Genomic DNA, 23210 nt, shown 5'->3' with positions numbered 1-23210 from the left:
TTAATTCAAAACAAGTATTTCGCGATATCATTTATATCAATAATATGCCCATTAAAGGACAAGTCCACCCCAACAAAAACTTGATTTGAATAAAAAGAGAAAAATTCAACAAGCATTACACTGAAAATTTCATCAAAATGGGATGTAAATAAGAAAGTTATGACATTTCAAAGTTTCGCTTATGTTTAAAAAAATAGTTATATCAACGAGCAAGTTAGATCCAAATGAGAGAGTCGATGATGTCACTCACTCACTATTTCTTTTGTTTTTTATTGTTTGAAATATGAAATATTTTGATTTTCTCGTCATTGTCATGTGAAATGAAGTTTCTTTCCTCCTTGAACACGTGGAATTCCATTATTCTAACATTTTGTGCTTCAGGCAAGGAGGTCCTAATCATCATATTCATAAAAATTGAAATATTGTATAATTCAACAATAAAAAACAAAAGAAATAGTGAGTGAGTGACATCATCGACTCTCCCATTTGGATGTAACTGGCTCGTTCATATACATGTAACTATTTTTTTTTTAAATAAGCAAAACTATGGAATGTCATAACTTTCTTATTTTACATCCGCTTTTGATGAAATTTTCAGCATTGTGCTTGTCTGATTTTTCTCTATTGATTCAAATCAACATTTTTCTGAGGTGGACTTGACCTTTAACGAAAAACAGGAAACAAAATTTTTAGGTGTATTGATCGATTCTAACGTAACATGGAGTAGTCATATTCGTAATATAAGCATGATGATTGCAAGTGCCATAGGCATCTTGTACAAATTGAAATATTCATATCTCAAAGATCATTACTAATGCTTTACAACTCCTTTATTTTGTCACACATGTCTTACTGTAACATAGCATGGGGAAATAGTAACAAAATAAAAATAGACTCAATATTACGTCCTTTAAAGAAAGCTCTTCGTATTTGTTATCACTCTCATTATCTCGCCCATACTGATCCAATATTTCATTATTTCAAGACATTGAAAATTTACGATATTCCCACTTATTAAACTGCCATTTTCATGTATAAATTTTCCAACAACACTATTCCAGCATCCTTCCGTAATATTTTTGTTTACAACAGAGACATACATTCATACCCTACACGACATTCATCTGACTTTCACCTAACAAATCCAAAATAGTTATTGCTCACAAAAAAATACGTCATCACGGTCCTGAAGTTTGGAACACTTTGCCGAATAACATCAAACAAGCTACATCTCTTTTTTCCTTGAAAGCTTTATTAAAGAAGTTTCTTGTATCAAAGTACGTGTAAAAATCTCACCTACACGTGCACCCACATCTGCACCACTTCACATGACCCCTTTACCCTCTCCCCCTTCTTTTTTTTAACATTTCAAATAATTATGTGACATCATTATTATACACCCGTGATTTTTTCTCTATAATGGTTTTCATGTAGCTGCCTTCGTCTGGCTGCTATTTTCTCAAGCATTTTGCTCATGATAGCTGGCCACTGCATTTTATTTTATATATTATTGCTTACATGTACATGTATATCTATGTAAATTATTCTTCTATTATGTAATCGTCACAATTTGTAATTATTTCATTTATTTTTGTATTTCTTTATATTCATTGTGATTACTGAGTTTGATATATTGAATTTTCAATAAATGCAGAAACACCTTCCAAAAAAAAATCCCAAGACGCATAAGAAATACTCTTCTTCCTATTGTTGATTACATTGGTTCAATTTTGTACAACACTTCTAAAGCTCTCAGGGACATTTTTTGCCCCAAAGGGGTAAGTCTGACCATCATGTCAAAAATTCTAAGGAGTTCGCAGAGGATAGCACCAATTTGACTTTGAACAAGGACGAACTGGTAGTTTCCTCCGATGTACTGAGTCTTTTCAAAACAATCCTATCCATCACTCTTTGGATGGAATTGTAAGAGACTGTCTTTCTAATGAAAGCACACTGAAATAAAGAACTAAGCTGACTGTTGACATTATTGTCGAGCTGCTAGGATTTGTTCTCACTATAATTTTTTTCAAATATGATGGAGGCATATATCGCCAGAAGTTTGGAGCAGCTATGGGCAGTCCGATCTGTCCAATAGTGGCCAACCTCTTTATGGAGAACTTGGAAAACGGCATTCTTTCTACTGCACCATCTGCCATTAAACATTGATGTGTCCGAGTCTTAGACCGAGTCCTGCCTTTCGAGTCCGAGTCACACATGTCCGTGTCCGAGTTCCCCACATGTGCAAATAAAAATGTATTACATAATCAATCAGAAGCAAGTTTCGCATTAAAAATATCAGTACTTTAAAAATATACATTTATATAGAAACTACAAAACAATTATGAGACAAAGTATGTTGTTGATTTTGTAGTTTATTGAGAAAGTCCTTGTTTTTTCCTGATAACTGCTTTTCATATATTTCACATGGGATCAACTGATAAAGATTTAGAGAACTTACACAAATACTAGGTGCTTCAATGACGGACTTACAAAATGCACATGAAAGATTCTTTGACGGCTTATGCCGAAAGGGTGGGTGCTGTCGCGTTAGGGGGTGTTGACACTAACGCGAAGATTCGTCCAAAGCCCCCCCCCCCCCTCAGTTTGGCCGGAAGGGTATGTTGGGAGCGTTAGGGCGCGTCAGTGTCGACAACGCCCCCCTAAATGGCACAACCCGGGGGGCTTTTCCCGAACCTTCGCGTTCAGTACACTCAGCGGCTATTTGTGAAGGCGTACGGCCTAGTACAGTACGGCCGGATGGGACGATCCGCTCATCGCTGCAGAAGCATATCTGAACAGTGGCGACAGAAATGATCCGAGTTTAAAGAAGCTTAACTTACCTAGTATCAAAATGAATCTTTGAAATGACTTAAGAATATTTTCAAGCAAGTACTTGCATCACTCTGAAAAATGCATGATTTTGCGGAAAACTGAGGAACTCAATTTCGTCGTATCACCATTTCGACATTATCGTCACCAGAGACAATGTAGCGCGGCGTGCGTTCGGGCATTGCGCAATACCAGGGGATATATACTAAGAGAAGAAAAGACCACGACATGGCTGCAATGCACGAATAGCTCCATTGGTTGAGAGCGGCGCATCGAAACCGGTGGTTGCAGGTTCGAACTCTCTCACTTCGATCGATGATTTTGTTTTTTTTTTATTTATTATTACAATTCATTATTATTATGATTATTGTCATTATTTTATATTATGTTGATGAACATTATGATGATGATAATCATCTGTGATATTTTATTATTATAATGATCATTATTATCATCGTTCTTATCTTTATTATTATTATTATTATTATTATTATTGTTATTATCACTATCATTATTATTACTATTATCATTATTATTATTAATATTATTATTATTATCATTATTATTCTTATCATTATTGTTATTGTTATTATCATCATCATTAAGTATTATTTTTATCATTATTATTATAATTATTATTATCATTATTTTTTGTTATTATTATGATCCATAGGACTAGTAACATGTTAGTATTTGGATTAATTATTATAATTATTGTAATTAAAATAATTATTATCATTCTTAATTTTATTATTATGATCCATAGGAGAAGGAGCATGCTATTATTTAGATTATTATTATTATTGTAATTAAAATAATCCCTTCGTTTTTTATCTTCTTCTTCTTCTTCCTCCTCCTTCTCCTCTTCTTCTTCCTCGAAATTCTTCATCTTTTTGTTTTTCTTCTTCTTCTCTTCTTCTTCTTCTTCTTCTTCTGCTTCTTCTTCTTCTTCCTCTTCTTCCTCTGCATCCCTCTTCCTCTCCTTCATATTATTATTATTATTAGTATCATTTTTATTATTATTATTATTATTGTTATTATCATTATTATAATTATTATCATTATTATTATTATTATCATTAAGTATTATTTTCATCATTATTATTATAATCATCATTATCATTATTATTTTTTATTATTATAATTATGATCCATACAGTGTTGTAGTGCCTTGATGCTCGGCCTTGGCCTTAAGGCGCCTTAAGGCCTATTTTTTCAAAGCCTTGGCCTTGAACATTCAAGCCTTGGCCTTGAGAGGGCCTTGGCCTTGGCCTTGAGGATTTTGAGCCTTGAAATTTCAAGGCATTTTCAAGGCATTTTCAAGGCTTTTTCAAGGCATTTTTTATTTTGTACTTTCATTTGTTTTATGTAAGTAATTATAAATGTTTCAATTGTTCTGTATATCTAATGACACTAAATACTACACCAGTCAGCAGAAGCAGCAGCAGCAGCAGTACTTAGCAGTGCCATCAATTGTAATTATCATCACATAAATATGTAACAAAGAGAAGTGATGAAAATTAATATTATGTATTGGTAATATGATGCAATCATGACTAATAAGGATAATGACAATATCAATAATAATGATGATAATTATGATTAGGATTATAGTCAATGGCGTAATTACAGGGGGGCATGTGGCTCCCCCCCCCCCCCATCGGCTGACTAAAAAAAGAGAGAGAAAGAGGGAGAAAGGAAAAGAAACGTAGAAGGAAAGAAGACATTATTGTTCATTATAATGTTATAATTATGTTATGCAACATTACATAAGAAATATTTTTTTCATATAAATGAAAAATAATTTACTCAGGGATTATGTCTTCACTGTTCCTGGTGCCCCCGTTGTCTGTTTACCGAGATATATAATCCTGTTATACTAAAACCTCCCGTTTTCAAGTCAATATACACCAAACTACCAAATACATTTCCTCGCACTTCGAGTTATTGTTTTACATGTACAATAGTATGCTTCTTTTTCATGAATACTTTAAGTGATTGTCCCATTTTAAGGTCTTAATATAAAACATTTCCTGTCCGTGCTTACGTTCGCAGTAGTGGATTGGTGAAATATGTCTGCTCTTCATCAATTCCTAGAATGAGTCCTCAAAATGTCCCTTTTTCTGTTTTCTGATCTGAATATCAAAAATTTTCAGCTCGCGCTTCGCGCTTGCATCATTTGGTTAGTGAACTACATAAGGTCTTCTTCAGTTCCTACAAACAAGCCTTAAAATGCCCCTCTTCAGGTCTGAATTTCCCAAATTTTCAGCTCGCGCTTCGCGCTCGCAAGATTTGATTAGTGAGATGGGTATGTTGATCATGATTACAAGCGCTTATTGGCACTGTATTAGATGACTATGGTGAGATGTGTATAATCTTAACAGACTCCTAAAATATAGTCCATAAAATATTCCTGTTTGGGGTCAATATTTACAAAAAAATCAGTTCGCGCTCGCATTATTTAGCGAGACAGGTACGTATCATGACTACAAAAGATATCTTGTAATGTCCCTTTTCAGTTTTGAATATCAAAAATTTTAAGCTCGCGCTTCGCGCTCTCATTATTTGACTAGTGAAATACATATCCGTTTATTGGCACTGTCCTTAAAATATCTCTATTAGGTCAGTATACCTTGTAAGTGGGCGCGCTTCGCGCGCTCACTAGGCGATTCCAATTTGCTGGTGCCCTTCAATGCCGTGACCCACGGTACGCTACTGATTAGGCCTATGGTGATTTTATGACAGGAATAATTCTGACAGATCTGACTTCAATTTTGACAACAATTTTCATACTTTAAAAATAGCTTACTCTAAAGAATGATAACAAGGTTGATTTCTATTCCATTAGGTTTTCCTTGTATTATTTTCTTTGACCATTAAGAATGTTTTAAGTCTTAATGATATTCTGAAAAGATTCGGTTAACTTGAACACAAACTTCAATTTTGTCATTTCCAAATGGGCTATGGCATCAATGGCATGATGAGCCAAAAATTTTGAGGGGCCAAGCATGGCATACAGAGCAAAATTTTAGGTTCCAAAATCAACAAATTTTGGATTGTGCTCGCATAAATTATTGTTAAGTAAGGTTCGCATTCAATTTACAAAAAAAAATGCTTAGAATGTCCAGTTTTCAGGTCGGAATATTACAAATTTATAAGCTCGCGCTTTGCGCTCGCATTATTTGATTGGTGAGTTATGTATCCTATCTATGAGTCACTAAATGCAGTCCAGAACAGCTTCCTTTTCTGGTCAGTAAAAATTTCAGCTCGTGTTTTGTGCTCGTGTTAATTTGTTTAGTAAGATGCACACCTTTTTCATGATTACAAAAACAGCTCGAAATATTTAAATTTCATTTCTTATTACATCTTATTACAACATCTCGCAAGGATGCCCTTTTCACAGTGATTAGCACCATAATTGACCCAAAATGGAGTTTTACAACTTCAAAATTGATTTTTTTTCAAAACCGCTTGCTCGCTATGCTTTCTATAGCGGAAAATTAAAGCCTAAATCAAAATATCTGTCTTATCAGTTAGAAATCACTTTAAAAAGCTTTGCTGAACCTAATTTCCACAAAAAAACACACAACTTCTTCACACAGATGAAGGAAAGGAATAAAAAGAAAATATTATATTTCTGGATATGTCATAATCTGTCAAATATATAGTGGTGTATAAAAAACGTAATTTTCGGCTCAATCGTTTCCGCCGCGCACAGTTCCTTAGACATTTTGCTCCATACACCATGTCTGGCCCCATTATTTTAATTGTTGAAGGGCGGGGTCCTACGCCAGTTGTAATGAATTTGGTTTGGATCAGATGATTTCGCCAGTAAAACGTAATTCTAATTGATTTATACAGTGTTGGACCCCAAACTAATGGCACTGTACAAGATTGTAAATATTAGCTCACAGGCTAGTTAGAACATATCTGAAAACGTTTTGAAAATCTTCTTTTTGTTATGAATAATGCGTATTAGTTCCAAGTATAGTTTTATAGAGCATCACATAGTTAAACACAAAAATCAATTTATCTTCTCATTTTTTTTATATCTACTTGAGATAAAATGGACACTGGACATTAGTGTATTCCTATTTTGAATGTTCGATATCTAATTTTCTCGTGTGAATGTTGCTGTAATGTTAAAGCTTTCACCAGCAACATTTTGATACATGAATGGCGTATTTATGACATATACAACCGGAGAAGTTAAATTTCACCTTCCCCCCTAAAAATTATTGATTTTTTTCATATTTTGCTATTTCACATTGCTCTTTGAATTCAACGGTAGTAAGAAAAAAAGGTGATACCACAATTTGAGACTACTACTTGTATACCAGTGATCTAGAGGGTCCATATTTTCAGTCGTGCGGGTTTTACGAACTCATTTTTCAAAGGTCCTTGCTCCCTTACTAATACGGTTAGTGACTTTAATAATCTTCTCCAATCTACATTTACAAAAAAATCAGCTAGAAAACACTTATCTTGTATACATTTCAATCGTCACAGTTCATCCCACAACTTCGATAATTTAACTACCTTTTGTCATCTCTAGACTTTCAGCCAACTGAAGCATGGTTTGAGCGGTATAACATTACAAAGCCTTTGTAATCGTCAAAATTACTATTTTGTTAGCAATGCACGTACGATTCGAAGAGGGTGTGGTGTTGGGCTGTATGTAAAAAGAAATTTACTGTATAGACAACGCCAAGACCTAGAGGTTAATGAAAGCACTTGTATAGAATTATCTTTCTGCAATAAATCAATTGTATGAGGTGAAGTTTGCCACCAGGCAAGTCCATTCCAGACTTTTTGACATATTTAGATTAAATATTGTAGATTCTGAACATATATGCAATTAGTCTTATCTATTTAGTGATTTTAATTTGGACTCGCTTAAAGTGGGTACTGTGCATTACATTAATATGTATTTTGGTTTGCTGTTGTCATTTTCCATATCACCTTTACTATCTTATCCAACTCGTGTCACAAGTACTTCTATTTCTTTTATTGACAATATTTTCACAAATGCTATTTGTCATATATCATCAGGTATTCTTGTATTACATTGGTGACCATTTCACTATTTATTGTATTTGTGACCATACATATTCTCAAGGAGAAAATCAATGTATTCAAACACAAAATATATCTGATATAAATAAATTCATTGAACGCATAATTACATTCAATTGGCCGTTATCCAAACAGATGTTAAAATGATTTAGTAAATAAATTTTCTATATTATATGAAAAGGAATTTCCAATTAACAAGAACATTTTTTTAAGAAAAGATAAATCATGGATTACGCAAGAAATTCGTAATCTGATTAAGATAAAATCCCGTTTATATAAACTTTATTTTAACAAGCCTTCAAATTATCAGATAAAGGTATACCAAAAATGCGTAAAATTCTAACAAAAAATTAAATCTCGTAAAATTGAATATTACATTGACAAAGATCAGTTTGACTGTGCCAAAGGCAATATGAAGAAAACATGGAATGTGATCAATACAGTTATGGAGAGAGAACATAAATAACTATTTTTGCAAATATTAGATCCAAGGTAAATAGTAGTTTTACAAGTTCACTTAATAGTCAAGATGTTACTACCCATATTAAAGGTAATGACATGTCAATGTATTGTAATACAATAACCATAGGTGAAATTATTGATTTTTTCTTTCAAGTCGAATGTGGGCCATGATGGTATTGATATGAGAATAATAAAAAAGCATTCACTTTTTCTGTCAACCTTTATGTGCAATAATGAATGCTTGCCTCGAGTCAGGGATTTTTCCGACGCAACTGAATGTATGAATGTATGTGTTAGATTACTGAATTTTATCAATGAGTGCAATATGATTAGTCCGAACATGGACTTCGGGTGGGTACTCCACATCTTCAGCATTACTTGATTTTATTCAAAGTGTTAATAGTGTTATCGAAAAGAAAGGTGTTTCAATTGGCTTATTTTTTAGATTTACAGAAAGCGTTTGACACACTTGACCATAGAATACTCATAAAAAACTTATTCAAATAAGAAATAAGGGGACAAAGTTCGGATCTTTTAAACAACAGTTCTTAACTTTAGTCAACATTACAAGGAATTAAATTGTTGAGCACCCCAAGGCTCTATTCTAGGGCCCCTTTTATTTACTTTGTATAGAAATGATATGTGCAATATGTATCTTCGAAATTAAAATATATTTTATTTGCCGATTATACAAATATTTCTATGTCACATGAAAATTTTTATGATCTGCAAATGTAATTTAATAATGAATTAAAAGGTGACTTCTTGGTTGACTATTAATAAATTATCTGTAAATATTTCTTAAACACATAAAAAAAAAGCATTGACAATCTGCAGGTGCAATTAGCAAATTTTAGTGTAGCAACGGTATCGCAAGTCAAATGTCTTGGTATCATGATTGATAGTTAATAGTTACGGATTCCTCATAATAATTTCATTTGTAATGGAATTTCCAAAATCACAGGCATTTTGTACAGATTACGCAATTTTCCAATCGCTATTTTACAAAATATTTATTACGCACTTTTTGCATCTTTTTTAAGTAATGGTATTTTTGCCTGGGGCAGTGCTTCTTACTCACAACTGGATATAATTTTTGAGCAAAAACGTGCAATAAAAACTGTTAACCAGTCATCTTTTTATGCTCCCGCAGAACCAATTTTAAGTCTCAGATAGTTTTTAAAATTGTATGACTTTTTGATTGTGAAACTGCAATCTTTATGTATAACTTATATATATATATATATATATATATATATATATATATATATATATATATATATATATATATATATATATATATATATATATATATATATTACCTCAGCCAATATGTAATTATTTTGTTTTAAATTGTAATGTACATAACTATACAACCATGGGCAATCATGATTTTCATATACCTAAAGTAAGAACAAAATTATTTCAAAATTCTATTTTTTAGAGGGACCATTAATTTGGAATACTTTATCAAAGAAAATTAAGGATAGTCATGATAGTAGCCCTCTAAACGTTTTTAGGAGGAATCGTAAATACCAAATTTTCACTACTTATTCATTTTTTACTTAATTATTATTTTGGTTGTTTGTTGTATGGGTTAATTAGGTAATTCTTTTCCCTTTTCTTCTTTAATTGTTGTTCTAATAATATGTTATCTTATTTGGATCGACCGTACTTACATTGTAAGGTTAATCATTGTTTGGCTGCTACTCTTTTAGTATAATACTTCATTTATGTCTGATTTATTTCATGTTTGTATTATTTTTATTGTTGTTTTTATACTGGGAAAAATGAATTGAATTGAATTATCGCGTTTACAAGGACTTCGGAAGGGTATGATAAAAACACATCACAGTGACTGTGACCTTTGACCTCAAAATCAAAAGGCTTCCTGCTATTTGCTAGTATCATACTCACCAAATTATTTGAGCCTAGCTTAAGTTAAACTTAGGTTATCACGTTTACAAGGACTTCACAAGGGTAAAATGAAAGCATGTTAATGCGACCTTGACCTTTTGACCTCAAAATCAATAGGCTTCCTGCATGTGATCCATGCAAGTATCATACACACCATAATACATGAGCCTTGGTTAGGTCAAACTGAATTTATCGCGATTACAAGGAAAAGTTAACGGACGGACACCGAGCGTGATACAAAAATATTCTAGGACGGGCGTATAAAAGATATTTTCAGTCATCCCCCCCACCATGGACAACGCTCGACATCCACGCATAGCACCCCGCATAGCACCAAGAATCGGGCTGTTATATGGCAGAGGGCCTCTACAATATGTAATCAGATTATAAGCCTATTTCGCCGACATAAGCCAGGGCTACAAATCTTGGCAAATTTTTTATTTTTTAATGCTGATATCAACCTCTGCCTTTCTTGCCTCTGTCATTTTTACCCCCGCCATTTTTACCTTGGACGTTTACACACAGAGCTACCCATTCACATACATGCCTATCGACATTCCAATGAGTATGTGTATATACTATTACATGATGCAAATATAAGGTGAACTTACATCTTCAATAATTTGCCGTTTTTCTTATTCACTGCAGATTTCAGAAGCTGCGATGCATACTTTTTGTTGGCACAAGTCCATGCGAAGTTTGAACAATTTAATTGGGTCTTCTTTGGCGCTAAGCAGAACCATGGTGCGTCAATATTAGCTCTCGTAAAGTCACACACGGATACCTGTTCGAAGAGGAAAATGGAAAAAATAATGCACGATAGGTATATTCACTGCTTTTACGAACCATGCTTACTTGGCAAGACAAAAATCGACAAACAAAAATATAACAATAATAATGAATAAAACTAGATTTTAATTCGTCATGAGGACGAATTAGGTGGTCTGTCATGAAATTTTTATTATGTGTCGGCTAATGTATGAAATGAATCAGTAGACAATCTTGATCATAGACATCATGGGAGTAAATTTTGACCATTGCTAAATACTCACTCTTTAATGTGGTGATGATAAACGTGATGGTTATAAATATGTTGGTGATAATTCAATACGGTAAATACGAAATGAAGTGTTGAGCACGTAAAATGCCTTAAAAACTCCTTGAAAAATATGAGATGGGGCGATTTACCGAAATTGGCTGAAAGGAGCCTTTATTTTCAGAGCACCTAATTTTTAATCGACAGTTTCATATTTTTTATGTAAAATACTTTTTAAAATTCTCTATTCTGTCAGCAATTTTTCTTTTAAGATTTCAAGCAAGAATTTTCACATTGTCAGTGGGTATCAGTTTCACAGAATGCTTGAAAATTCATAGGTGATACTTTTTGAAAACTAAAATGTCATGAATATTTTTAGTCAAACTTCTGCTAAATTTGAATTATTTTAATGAGAAATTTCACAATGCTACAGTTTCACAGCATTCACTTCAAAACTCATTAAGGATGTATTTGATTAAAGAATTAAGTAGATTTTTTTGGGGGGGGAATGTTTGCAATTTTTTTTGCAAAATCCTAAACATTTCACATTATATTTTCCGTCAAGAATTTTCAATATCCATTTATCAATTGTGTATGACTTTAACATTTCCTTGAAAATTCTTTCTTGATGATTTTACTGAAAAAAGTCAGGTGAAAGATTCAAATCCGGGCAATTTTCCCGATTTCAGGAAAATGTGTATTTAAGTAAATTGCATAACCAAATAAAAAAAATCCGGAAAATTCCACGAAATGTCCGGAATGAAATTTTCAACACAATAGCGTTTCAATATTGTAGCGTTTACTAAGAAAATACATAAAAGATGTTTTACAATGTTAAAATTACCTCTTAAAAAGTTCCGGAAAAACTACGAAAAATGTCCTACATGAAAAACCGCAAAACCAGTTGGCTTGAAATTTACAGGAAGACCGTAAAATTGATTAATAAAACATTTTATCAAAAAAAATCTCAAAAATTAGGCCTAGAAAAAATTGGCAAAAATTTAAACAGGTCACAACACATTGATGCTGTGGTCAAGTGAAAATTATTCACACGTTATTTGTAGAGAATTTTTTTGACTACATCATATCAAAATTTGAGAAAAAAAATGACCACTAATAACAAAGATACGGTTAAATATGCAAAAATACGTTGATGTATGTTGCGTAAATGTGTAATTTTTATTTCTAACGTAATTTTGAGGTAATTACGCAGTCTCCAGATGAGATATTTACTTTATCCAGGAATGAGGAAAAATTGGGGGTCAACGGACTCCTTGAAGAGCTACAGTGAATTTTATATAGGCATATTTTTGCCCAATTATGACTTATTTTACGAGTTTGCACGCGCGTGTAATGCAAATTTGAGTGGACGCGCATTTGCGCATTATTATTATTATTATTATTATTATTATTATTATTACTTATTATTTGTACTCCGCTTTTCCCATTAGGCCCAAAGCGCTTACAATGAATTGGTAAGATGTATTATGCAAAAATTACAAAGTGTGAAAGAGATGAGTTTTTAAAGACTTTTTGAAGATTGCTAATGATGGAGACTGTCTAATTATTAGTGGCAGATCATTCCAGGATTTTGAAGCCAACACCGTAAAAGTTCTGTCACCAGGTAATGTACGAGTTAATGGATATGTGAGGCGAAGGTGATCACTGGCCGATCTAAGAGCTCTAGTTGGTGTATAAAGATTCAAGCAGTTACCTAAATACTGTGGAGCCTGTTTATTCAATGTTTTGTAGACAATCAAGAGTAATTTGAACGTAATTCTCTGTTTAAAAGGAAGCCAGTGAAGAGAATTAAAGAGTGGTTGGGAAGGATGATCACGGGAAACCTGTAAAATTAACCGTGCTGCCCAATTTTGTAGTCGTTGAACACGGACTAATTGATTAGAGGGAATTGTAGAAAGGAGCCCATTGCAATAATCGATACGAGACAGAACCAATGAACGAACAGCATTGTGACAGGCAGACTGGTCAATAAGCCTTCTGATTCTAGAAATGTTCCTTAAATAAAAAGTGACTGTGCTACAGATATGAGAGATATGGTACGACATTGACATGCGGGAATCAAATATGACACCAAGGTATCGTATTTTTCTGATTGTCTAATGAGTGTACCATCAACATCAAGTTGAACATTTGGAAGATTGCGCAAGTTATAAGTAGAGGCCGCAACAAAAAATTCAGTTTTATTGTCGTTTAGTTTTAGTTTATTCACTATCATCCACTGTCTTATATCTGATATACAATTCTGGAGTTTAACCAGTGCATTATTGAGAGCTCCAGGAGTCTTCGGATCAAAAGAAACATATAATTGTATGTCATCAGCGTAAAAATGATAATTGATACAGTGATTTCGGATGATATCACCAACTGGAAGAGTATATATTGAGTAGCCTATGGGTCCGACTACTGACCCCTGAGGGAGTCCAAATTCTAGAGTTATGGGATTTGACAATGTGCCATTAATATCAACTTGCGAAGTTATTATTGGTCGTAGGAGGCTGAATGAGGTATCAAATTAATCAGAAGATAATGGACAGTGGACAGACATAAAATAAATGACGACTCGAAGATGCATACCGATGGTAGGAGCAAAAACGCGCACGCATACCTGTGCGCGCGTAATTTTTTGACATGGTCAAAATGGCCTGAAACGTACCCAAATTTGACCACGATTGATTTGGGGAATTTTAAAATTTTGACGCGCGCGTACGTGCGCGTCGTGACCTTTGCATGACCTCTGTTGACATGTCCTGATGACCTGTCATCTGAACTTGATACGATGCAAATATGAATGATTTATGATGATTAGTTGCGATGATAGGATCAATAATTTAATTTTACAAAATGGCGCCTAGATGACGTCATCACGATTTGATGACCTTGAAAAGTTTTGTTTCGCGATTCCAGAATAATATCCGTACATGACATGAAAATCAAGAAATTTGACCGGCCCGATTTTGAGATAATGTGGGAATAAAATTTGGCAATAAAAATAAAGTAAAATCTGACGAATATAATAGGTGATCTGTCATCTTCATGACAGACCACCTAATAAGTTTTTAAGCATACCAGCATGATCATGATGATACCAACCTCAGAATAAATCTTGGGGTGACTCAGCAGGATGTCCCATGACTACTCTTATGTCAAAGTTCATGAACTAGATCTACAAACTTTTAAAGTTCTGATGGTAATCCAGCAAATACCTCCAACATGGCCAAAATTCATTGACCCTAAACGACCTTTAACCTTAGTCATGTGGCCTGAAACCCAGACAGGATGTTCAGTTATACACCGTTGCCCTTATCTTCAAGTTTCATGAACTAGATCCATAAATTTTCACAAAGTTTGGATAAGGTTTCGATGTTGTTTCTCCAAACATTGCCTGACTTCATTGACCCTAAATTACCTTTGACCTTAATCACGTGTCCCAAAACCCAAGCAAGATGTTTGCTATTGATTATCCGATTATCCTTCTGTCCAAGTTTCATGAATTGGGTCTATATATTTTACCAAGTTGTTATGACATTTCTAAAACTTAACCTTAGTGATGACGACGTTACATAGAGTCTCGCTATCCTATACAAGCAATAAAAAATTAAAAACCCGCTTTAAAGACGATAGCCCGTATTCTGAAGTAAGGTTTGACTTAGACTCCGGTCTAATTCTGTGCTAAAATTATGGGGAGCCAAAAACTTTTGGTTGCATTTGTTTTACGAAGTAAGAATGCCCTTCTGTAAAATTGTACTTGATTTGTATTACTTTATATTAGTTTGTATTATGATTTCAATGGAAATGAAATAATAGAATTGAATCAAATTGAATTGAATTATTAGATAGGCAGATTAGTGAGATAGGTTTTTTCATCATTAATTGCACAAAGCAATCTCTTTTAGTGTTACCTTTTCAAGCCAGTACATCTCTTATTTTTAGCTCGCAAATTGCATTCGAATTGATTGCTTAGTTAGATATTTACAAATAGTGCTGAAAAAATTCCGTTTTAAGTCAACATCTCTCTCTCTAAAAAAATGGAACGCCTCTAGCAGTCTCATGTGCATTACGCGATTTGATATAGCAGCCGTGCTGACTTTGATAACAACTATTCCATAATTATTCACAAAAGAAATCAACTATACAATAATAATTACTTTTGTACATTGACCCCCAAAAATTCTTTGAATTCGACCATGTGACTCAAGAATTTTGCAAAACAATCATTCAGACTTGATCACTTTTTTTGCCAAAATTGATTTTTTTGGCTTCAATTAGACTCATGTTCTGAGTTTGTAAAGATAGCTATGTGTTGTGAAAATTCAAACCTAGATAAAACGTACATATGTTTTGAACATTTCAAAAGCAAGCGTTGGAAACGTCAGATGCAAAGAAAGTGTCTTTTATTAAAGAATGCATTGCTTTATGCACTCATCTGTTATTGAAATTCTTTGAATTACTTTATATAAAATTTACAGTTTGTCTTGGTAACGGTAGGGTATATTACGAGGTTAGTTTCAGTAATTCAGGGAGAACTACCTAGGCTAGAATAGACCACAGATGTTAGTATAAGCAGTCGAAGTTAAAACTAAGGAACTACGTCGGTGACTAGATAATCCCGACCTTTCGTTTGAGGACGCGCACGCTTATTTAGGACGGTAGATCATTTTGGAAGAGACTTTTGGGCCCGTCGTCATGGTCGTAAAACTCCGTCCTGTAATGCAAATTGTGTGACATGAGATTTTTTTTCGTTTCGCATCTGGAACGGAAACATTCAATTCAATGTGCAAATTCTAGTTGCTTCTATGGTTACAGCGATATATCGATTTAGGACGAATTTCCAAATCCAAATTTGGTTCCTCCCAGAGCTCGAGAGGCCGCCCGGGGACCCACTTCCATTGAATGGTGGATACCAGGTGCGACCACACGTAAAAATGGAAATAGTGGGTAATATAAGTACGTTACGTATAGGCCTATATGTAGCGTTATGAGGGTGTGAAAAACGATGATTAAAATACTGAAAAGGGATATATTTCCACTACTTGTAGGGTGTCACAACCCAAATACTTGTTCAGAGATGCGTTTTCATAATCTAGAAAAGACCTTCCCTTGTTTAGGGTGCTTTTTGAAACCCCATGGTCGCGCCTGGTATCCACTCATCAATGGAAGTGTACCCCCCGGCAAACCCCCCCCCCCCCCTTCTGCGGAAAAGTAAAACATACTGCCCATTACATTGTGTGCTAGAGGCATACCGTTTGTGTAGAAGGTGCAGGCAAAAGAAAAAACTCCTCAAATTTAGACGGTTTGTGGCCTGTTGCATGCTGTGTTCATGTCAACGCATGCGAAATGATTCGGCTTGAGAGGTGATCTGACCCATGGAATCAATTGCCAGTGACCCACAAATAATGCACATTAAATGCAATGTCGATTCAATGGACTGTAATGATCTATATCTAAGCCTTAATTCGGTAAGTTTTTCCTTACTCAATATGTACTCGATTTGTTTGAAAAAAAAACACTTTCTTATCCATGTCATAATCTACATTTGGCATGTCTCCAGCCAGCTGGAGTCATAGCCATGACACAGGTACAGTCCCGCCGCGAGCTCAGGCAGGCAAATGGTATGGCATGCTGGTATCGTATGAAAGAGCTTTGCACACGAAAAGCAAGATCTATAGGGCCTGTAACACAAAGATCGAGTCTATGATTAATCGTTAACTTTTGAGTTACCCGACTCTAATCTCGCGTTGTAGAGGTTTGCGAAAGATGCCTACTGACCCCAGCTGCCGCCGGTTCTCCACCAACATGATTCGTCAAAACTCATGTCTTCATTGGGGGCTCGATCTCGTCAACTAGTTCGATTGAAGCCACATCTCTTTGATCTGGGGGCTACTCATCAAGGGGCAACACTGTCTGCGGAGGCCGAGTGGAGGAGATATTGCAAGCTGCGAAGGCCAGGAACTGGCCCGACCACCAGGTCCGAGTGGGGCACGTCAGGCCAGAAGAGTGGATGGGGGCTCGAGTCAACAAGTATTGTTAAGTAAAGTAATATTTCGTTATCAATATGTATATTTTCATGTACAGTTATTGTAAAACAAATCAGAAGGAAACAACATAATGATTTAAGATATTTGATTAAATCTTTTAATAACTGTATTGATCTGTTTTACCTATTCGTTATTTAGTGTCAAGCAGCAGTGATAACTATCCTTTTTCTTATGTTATTACATGGAATCAAAATTGTTTCATTTTTTCATTACAGTGTGAATAATATGTACCTTATAAATAGAACAAGTTGCAGAAAATATATAACGGACTAAATCAGTTGTCAATTCAATTGCTTTGGTTCTTGAAGGGAAAATATTGAATAAACCCAATTTTATATTATAAAGTACGTCAGACGTCAAGTACGTCAAGTGGGAATATGAAATCATCAATTTGCTCATTGAATATTCATGAAGACATGCCTAAAACTGCTTCACCGGAATAATGTTAATCCTTAAAATGCAATAACTTTGATATTTTGTTTTTTGTTCTGCTGTTCTCTGTTTTGTCACCTTGTCTGTCTTCGTGTATAGGCAATTCTAAAATAATTATTTAGAGGGGTCCACACGATACAAGCACTGCTTTTTGGTGGATCCCTCCGTTTTCACAGAATTTGATTTTATAATGGTTATGATATTTGCTATATATATAATATTCTGTTTTGTTTTACCTCTTCTTATAGATAAATATCATATACTGTACATGTCTGAATTTATTTTATCTGTATAAGTTCATTGTAACTATTTTGATCACATTACTTTTGTTCTTCTGTTGAAAATGAAAATAATAATAAATTGAAATAAATTGAAATATTTTTGTCTGACTTTCTGTTGTTCGTCTGACTTTTCTTTATCTATTCAAACCATATTACATTCAATCTGGAGTACCCCTACAAACGTGTCTAATTATAAATTTTCAGATAAGAACATAAAACATTTTCTGCTCGCGCTTCGCGCTCACATTATTAATGTAGGAAGATATCCAATTACCCATCATTTTCTTGATTTACAAGCCATGAATAGAATGTCCACAATTTAAATAATGATTGGTGTCAATTTGAATCGCTCTGATGGTTTTCTGACATCCTTATCAACTCACTCTCCAACTACAAGCTCTGCTGCATCCTGACAAGATCCGTCAGTACTTTGACCTATGTTATTGGCCTTTGACAAGGGATTTTCTCAATGACTTTGCTGGCATGGAGCTTCTACCTTCAGATTATCCCATTGATGTTATTTTAACTTATTAGGACACGCAACATAGTCTTAATCTTCTTCTTTGTTGACGCATGCTAGTGGATCCACAATTATTATCTTATTATCATGGGTGATAGCAACCTGAAAGAGGTTGACGATTGTACCACGAAACGATAAAAGCAGATTAACAACGTATTCTCATTATATTTTGTCAATACTACTGAATGTTCAAGAGTTACAAGTCAATCTGCCTCTCTTATTGATCACATGTTAACTAACAATAGTTGTATGATTCTAAGTTCTAAGTCCTCTGGTGTTATACATAACGGTGTTAGTGACCATTCGATGAGCTATATCGTTTGGAAATCCCATCATACACATTCTGGTGTCAAGTATTGTACGTACAGGAAATTGAAAGATGTTGATATCAATAAGTACTAGTCTGATTAAACTCATCAAAACTGGATTGAGGTTGAGTTGGAAAATGATATCGATAAAGCTACTGATGAATTTAAAAAGCTATTCCTAGAAGTTGTAAATACACATATGCCTCTTAAGACAAAGAGGGTTCGAAAAATTCAATCACCATGGATAAATGAAAGTATATTTCAAGCAATGAAGAAAAGAGACATGGCCAAAACAAGGCTATCAAAACAAAAAATGAGAATGTTTGGAAAGATTATCGTGTATTAAAGAATAAAGTAACATCTCTGATCAGAACAACTAACCAAAGATAAAAAAAATCTAATAATTCATGGAAAACAATCATTATCTTCTTTGTTACCCAAGAACATTTTTTCGTCTCCACCTCAATCTAGTCAAAGTCAAACCATGGCCAACCAATTTAATCAATATTTTGCAAATAGGTAATTTGTTGAACCTGGCCTCTTCGACAGAAAATGACTTAGTACATGATGAAAACGTTATTGGTATGGCAGTCGAACATCTTTGTACTGTTAATAGTCAAAATGATATATTGAAAGAAATACTACAACTGAAAAATAAGAAATCCGTGGGTTTAGACGGAATACCCATTCATATCCTAAAAATGTCCATAAATGAAATTATACGTACAGTTAGCTATCTTTTGAATGAATCCATCGTTCAAGGTGTCTTTCCAAAGAAATGGAAAATTGGCAAAGTTATTCCGTTACACAAAAAAGGTCATCGATCAAATCCTAATAACTACAGACTGATTTCTATTCTCTCTTGTTTATTGAAGGCTCTTGAAAGATTAATCCATAAACAGCTCGTACAACGTTTAAATTGTACTAACATTATCACTTTGGACCAATCAGGCTTCCGTCCTAATCATTCTACCTCAACCGCCCTAATCAAAGTCATGGATGATTGGTTAATAGACCTTGATGACGATAAGTACACTGGTGCGGTCTTCGTTGACCTCCAAAAAGCTTTTTATATGGTTAACATTCAATGTCTACTTGAAAAACGTGAAAGAGCTGGGATTAAAGAAACTAATTTGAACTGGTTCCATAGCTACCTTTCAGACAGAAAGAATGTAACATGTATTCATAACTGCAACTCTAAAGAATTACCAATCAGGCAAGGGGTTCCTCAAGGATCGATACTAGGTCCATTGCTTTTTATAATTTTTATTAATGATTTACCTACTATTTTCAAGTCATGCAACATCCATCTTTATGCAGATTACACTGTGATTTACTTTTCACATAAAGATCCCCACGTAGTTCAATCAACGTTAAATAGAGAGTTGCTCATTCCTGATAGATGGATGGACTCGAGTAGACTTAAAATTAATTATGACAACACAATGTGCATGCTTTTTGAAAATAGACATGTGCTAAAAAACACAATGGACTAGATTTAAGAATTGATGGTCATACCATCAAACAAGTATCTTCGCTGAAATACTTGGGTATGTATATTGATTCAGAACTGAAATGGGATGTTCATGTTAACCACTTAAGTGAAAAGGTGGGTCGTATGATTTCGTTCCTCCGTAGATTAAGTAAATTTATCAATAGGAATTATTTGAAAATTGTCTATCAGAGCGTTGTACTAACCAACTTGGATTATGCTGATGTAATATGGCAATCTTCCTATGACAAATGTACAGATCAGCTACAAAAGTAGGAAAATAGAGCTGGTAGATCCAGTGGCGTAGCTAGGATTTTTCTCCCGGGGGGGCACTGGGGGGTCCTTGCTTTTTCAGGGGGGCACCGGCCATTTTCCGGTGTGTGTATGTGTCACAAGGGCGGATCCAACTTTCGCCAATAGGGGACGGGGCCCGAAATTATCTTCACCTATATTTTCCCTGATCAGTCACTTCTTAGTTTTATTCTTATAAAACAACATAAACATGAAATAATCTCAGAAGCCTTATGAAAAATGCGAGCGCGAAGCGCGAGCGATTTTTTTTTACTTTCGTGTATTTTTTCTGAAAATTCAATTTTCTGGGCAATGTTATGTGTAATGTGAAGAAGATTCGTATGTAACTAGATGGTTACTGCGAACGCCAATATATTTCAATAATGCGAGCGCGAAGCGCGAGCAAATTTTTTTGACATTCCGACCTAAAAATTGGTCATTCTAATTTTTGTATTAATAAATGGGATAGGTACGTAACTAAACAATTGGTGCGAGCGCGAAGCGCGAGAGGAAGAAAATTGAGATTTTAGACATAAAAGCGGGACACACTATTCATATTTTGTAAATCAAAAATAGGATATAGTCAATTGGGTATCATTAATATTGCAATCGTTAAGCGTGAGCAGACAATTATTGATATTCTGATGTGAAACTGGATAATTTAAGTACATTTTAGATAAAGAACATGCAGGCTATCGCGCATATTTTAGATTTAGACCTAGAATATGGGCATTCTGGATACATTTGTTTAATGGAACATTATGGAATACACGTAGACAATATAACTTGGCAAATCAAACATTGTGACCACGCAGCGTGAGCTTCAAATGCTGATATGTAGACCATAAAACGGACATTTTACAGAGCACTTGAATTTGTAAATGAAAAAAAAATAATGAAAGCTCGATGTCCGAGCTAAAATATGTTTTGTATATTGACTTAAAAACTTGCTCCATATCAGCCTATTGAGCAAGATATGAATATCATCGAACAGGCAATTCTGGCGCGAAACGCAAGCAAAAATTTTATGTAGTAACATGAAAGATTTTCTTTTTAATTGAAAGTCTTCCCCTCACATTATTTTATTCACTCGTCTTCCTCTTCTCATTTTCCTCTTCTTTTTTTTCTTCTGTCTTTCTTCTTCCTTTCTTTTCTTCTTTCTCCCTCCTTTTTTTTGCTCTGCCAATTTTTTCTGGGGGGCACCTGGGGGGGCACACCAAATCTCAGGGGGGGCACGTGCCCCCCCCAGGCCCCCCCCCCCCCCCGTAGCTACGCCACTGGGTAGAATTATCCTTAATATTAATAATCGGTCACATGTTTCTACTGACTCAATTCATGAAATAATGGAATGGCAAACCTTGAAGTCTAGGCAAAACTTTCATATTCAAACAATGATGTTTAAGATCCTCCATGATTTGGCTCCCAAATATCTAACAAAATACATATTTTACACCTGAAGACCTTACCATTTTCGAAAAAATAATTTCTGCCTCCCCAAACCCAGAACTAATTATTGGAAACGCACATTTTTCTAGAGGGGGAAAAGTTGTTTAACAGTATCCCAGATAATATTCGTAATTGTATGACCTTAAATTCTTTTAGATAAGCGTTGTCACATTTGAGACACTGATTTCTTTTGGGGGGATGTGGTAGTAGGGTAGGAGTAAGCAAACTGATAGTGATTTTTTTTTCTCTCCTTCTTTCTACCTTTTCTTTTCTTTCTTCCTTCATTTCCCTCTTTTGTCATTTCCCTCTATGACTCTCTTTTTTACTTGGTCCCCATGGAAGACCAGCCACACATATTATTGGTGCAGCTGTGAACATGGGTTATCCAACCGTCTCTTGTCTTAAGTTTGATCTTTTAACTTTCTTAACATGTTTCAATCAATCATTTTTTTTCTTTTCTTTTTTAATCAATGTTTAGAATTTACTTCATTATGTATGTATATGTTACTCCTTGTATCTCTTGTATTTATATTGTTATATATTTTTTTATATTTTTATAAAAATAAAACAAACAAAGGGGACAAACATAGCAATGTGGTAAAATTTACATCCTACATCCACCATGTCCACTGCATGTTGGTTTTACTATTTCTGTTTGTCATTAAACTGATTTGTTTATGTATTGTTTTTATAGTTAATAAAATAATGTATATTGTATCTTTTTATGGATGTGAGTAAAGTGAATTGAATTGACAAAGCGAGCTGGAAAAAGGCCTATTGATATTGGATTTTTCCATTAAATTCAGAAAATAACGCATTTCATTGTTTCCCTTAATTTCATTATCATTACTAGCAGCAATTACGAGTGGCAGCACAGGGGGTAGGAGTCATTTTTCTTTATCAAAGTGTGTGGGGGAGGGGGTGACAATCTTTTATGTACAGCTAGACTGCCTATTCACACTGAAAGCCAAGCAGTTTATTGATGAAATATATTTAGACAACTGATTCATAGCAGACTTCTCTTTCAATATAGATAGGAGGTTCAATTAAGTTAAGCATCTTGG

At 34.3% G+C, this 23210-nt stretch overlaps 1 protein-coding gene across 1 annotated transcript in view; it reads right to left on the bottom strand.

Moving 5' to 3' along the window:
* LOC121429985 (NXPE family member 3-like) overlaps positions 1-22770 on the bottom strand; it is a 28382-nt gene extending 5612 nt beyond the window's left edge. The window contains exon 1 of the mRNA XM_041627258.1: positions 22755-22770. Within this exon, the coding sequence (XP_041483192.1) occupies positions 22755-22770 (16 nt within the window). The remainder of the gene's footprint in view (positions 1-22754) is intronic.
* Positions 22771-23210: the final 440 nt, after the last annotated feature.

Source organism: Lytechinus variegatus, chromosome 1 (genome assembly GCF_018143015.1).
Source record: "Lytechinus variegatus isolate NC3 chromosome 1, Lvar_3.0, whole genome shotgun sequence".
Taxonomy (NCBI): domain Eukaryota; kingdom Metazoa; phylum Echinodermata; class Echinoidea; order Temnopleuroida; family Toxopneustidae; genus Lytechinus; species Lytechinus variegatus.
This window is presented reverse-complemented; position numbering and strand designations above follow the sequence as displayed.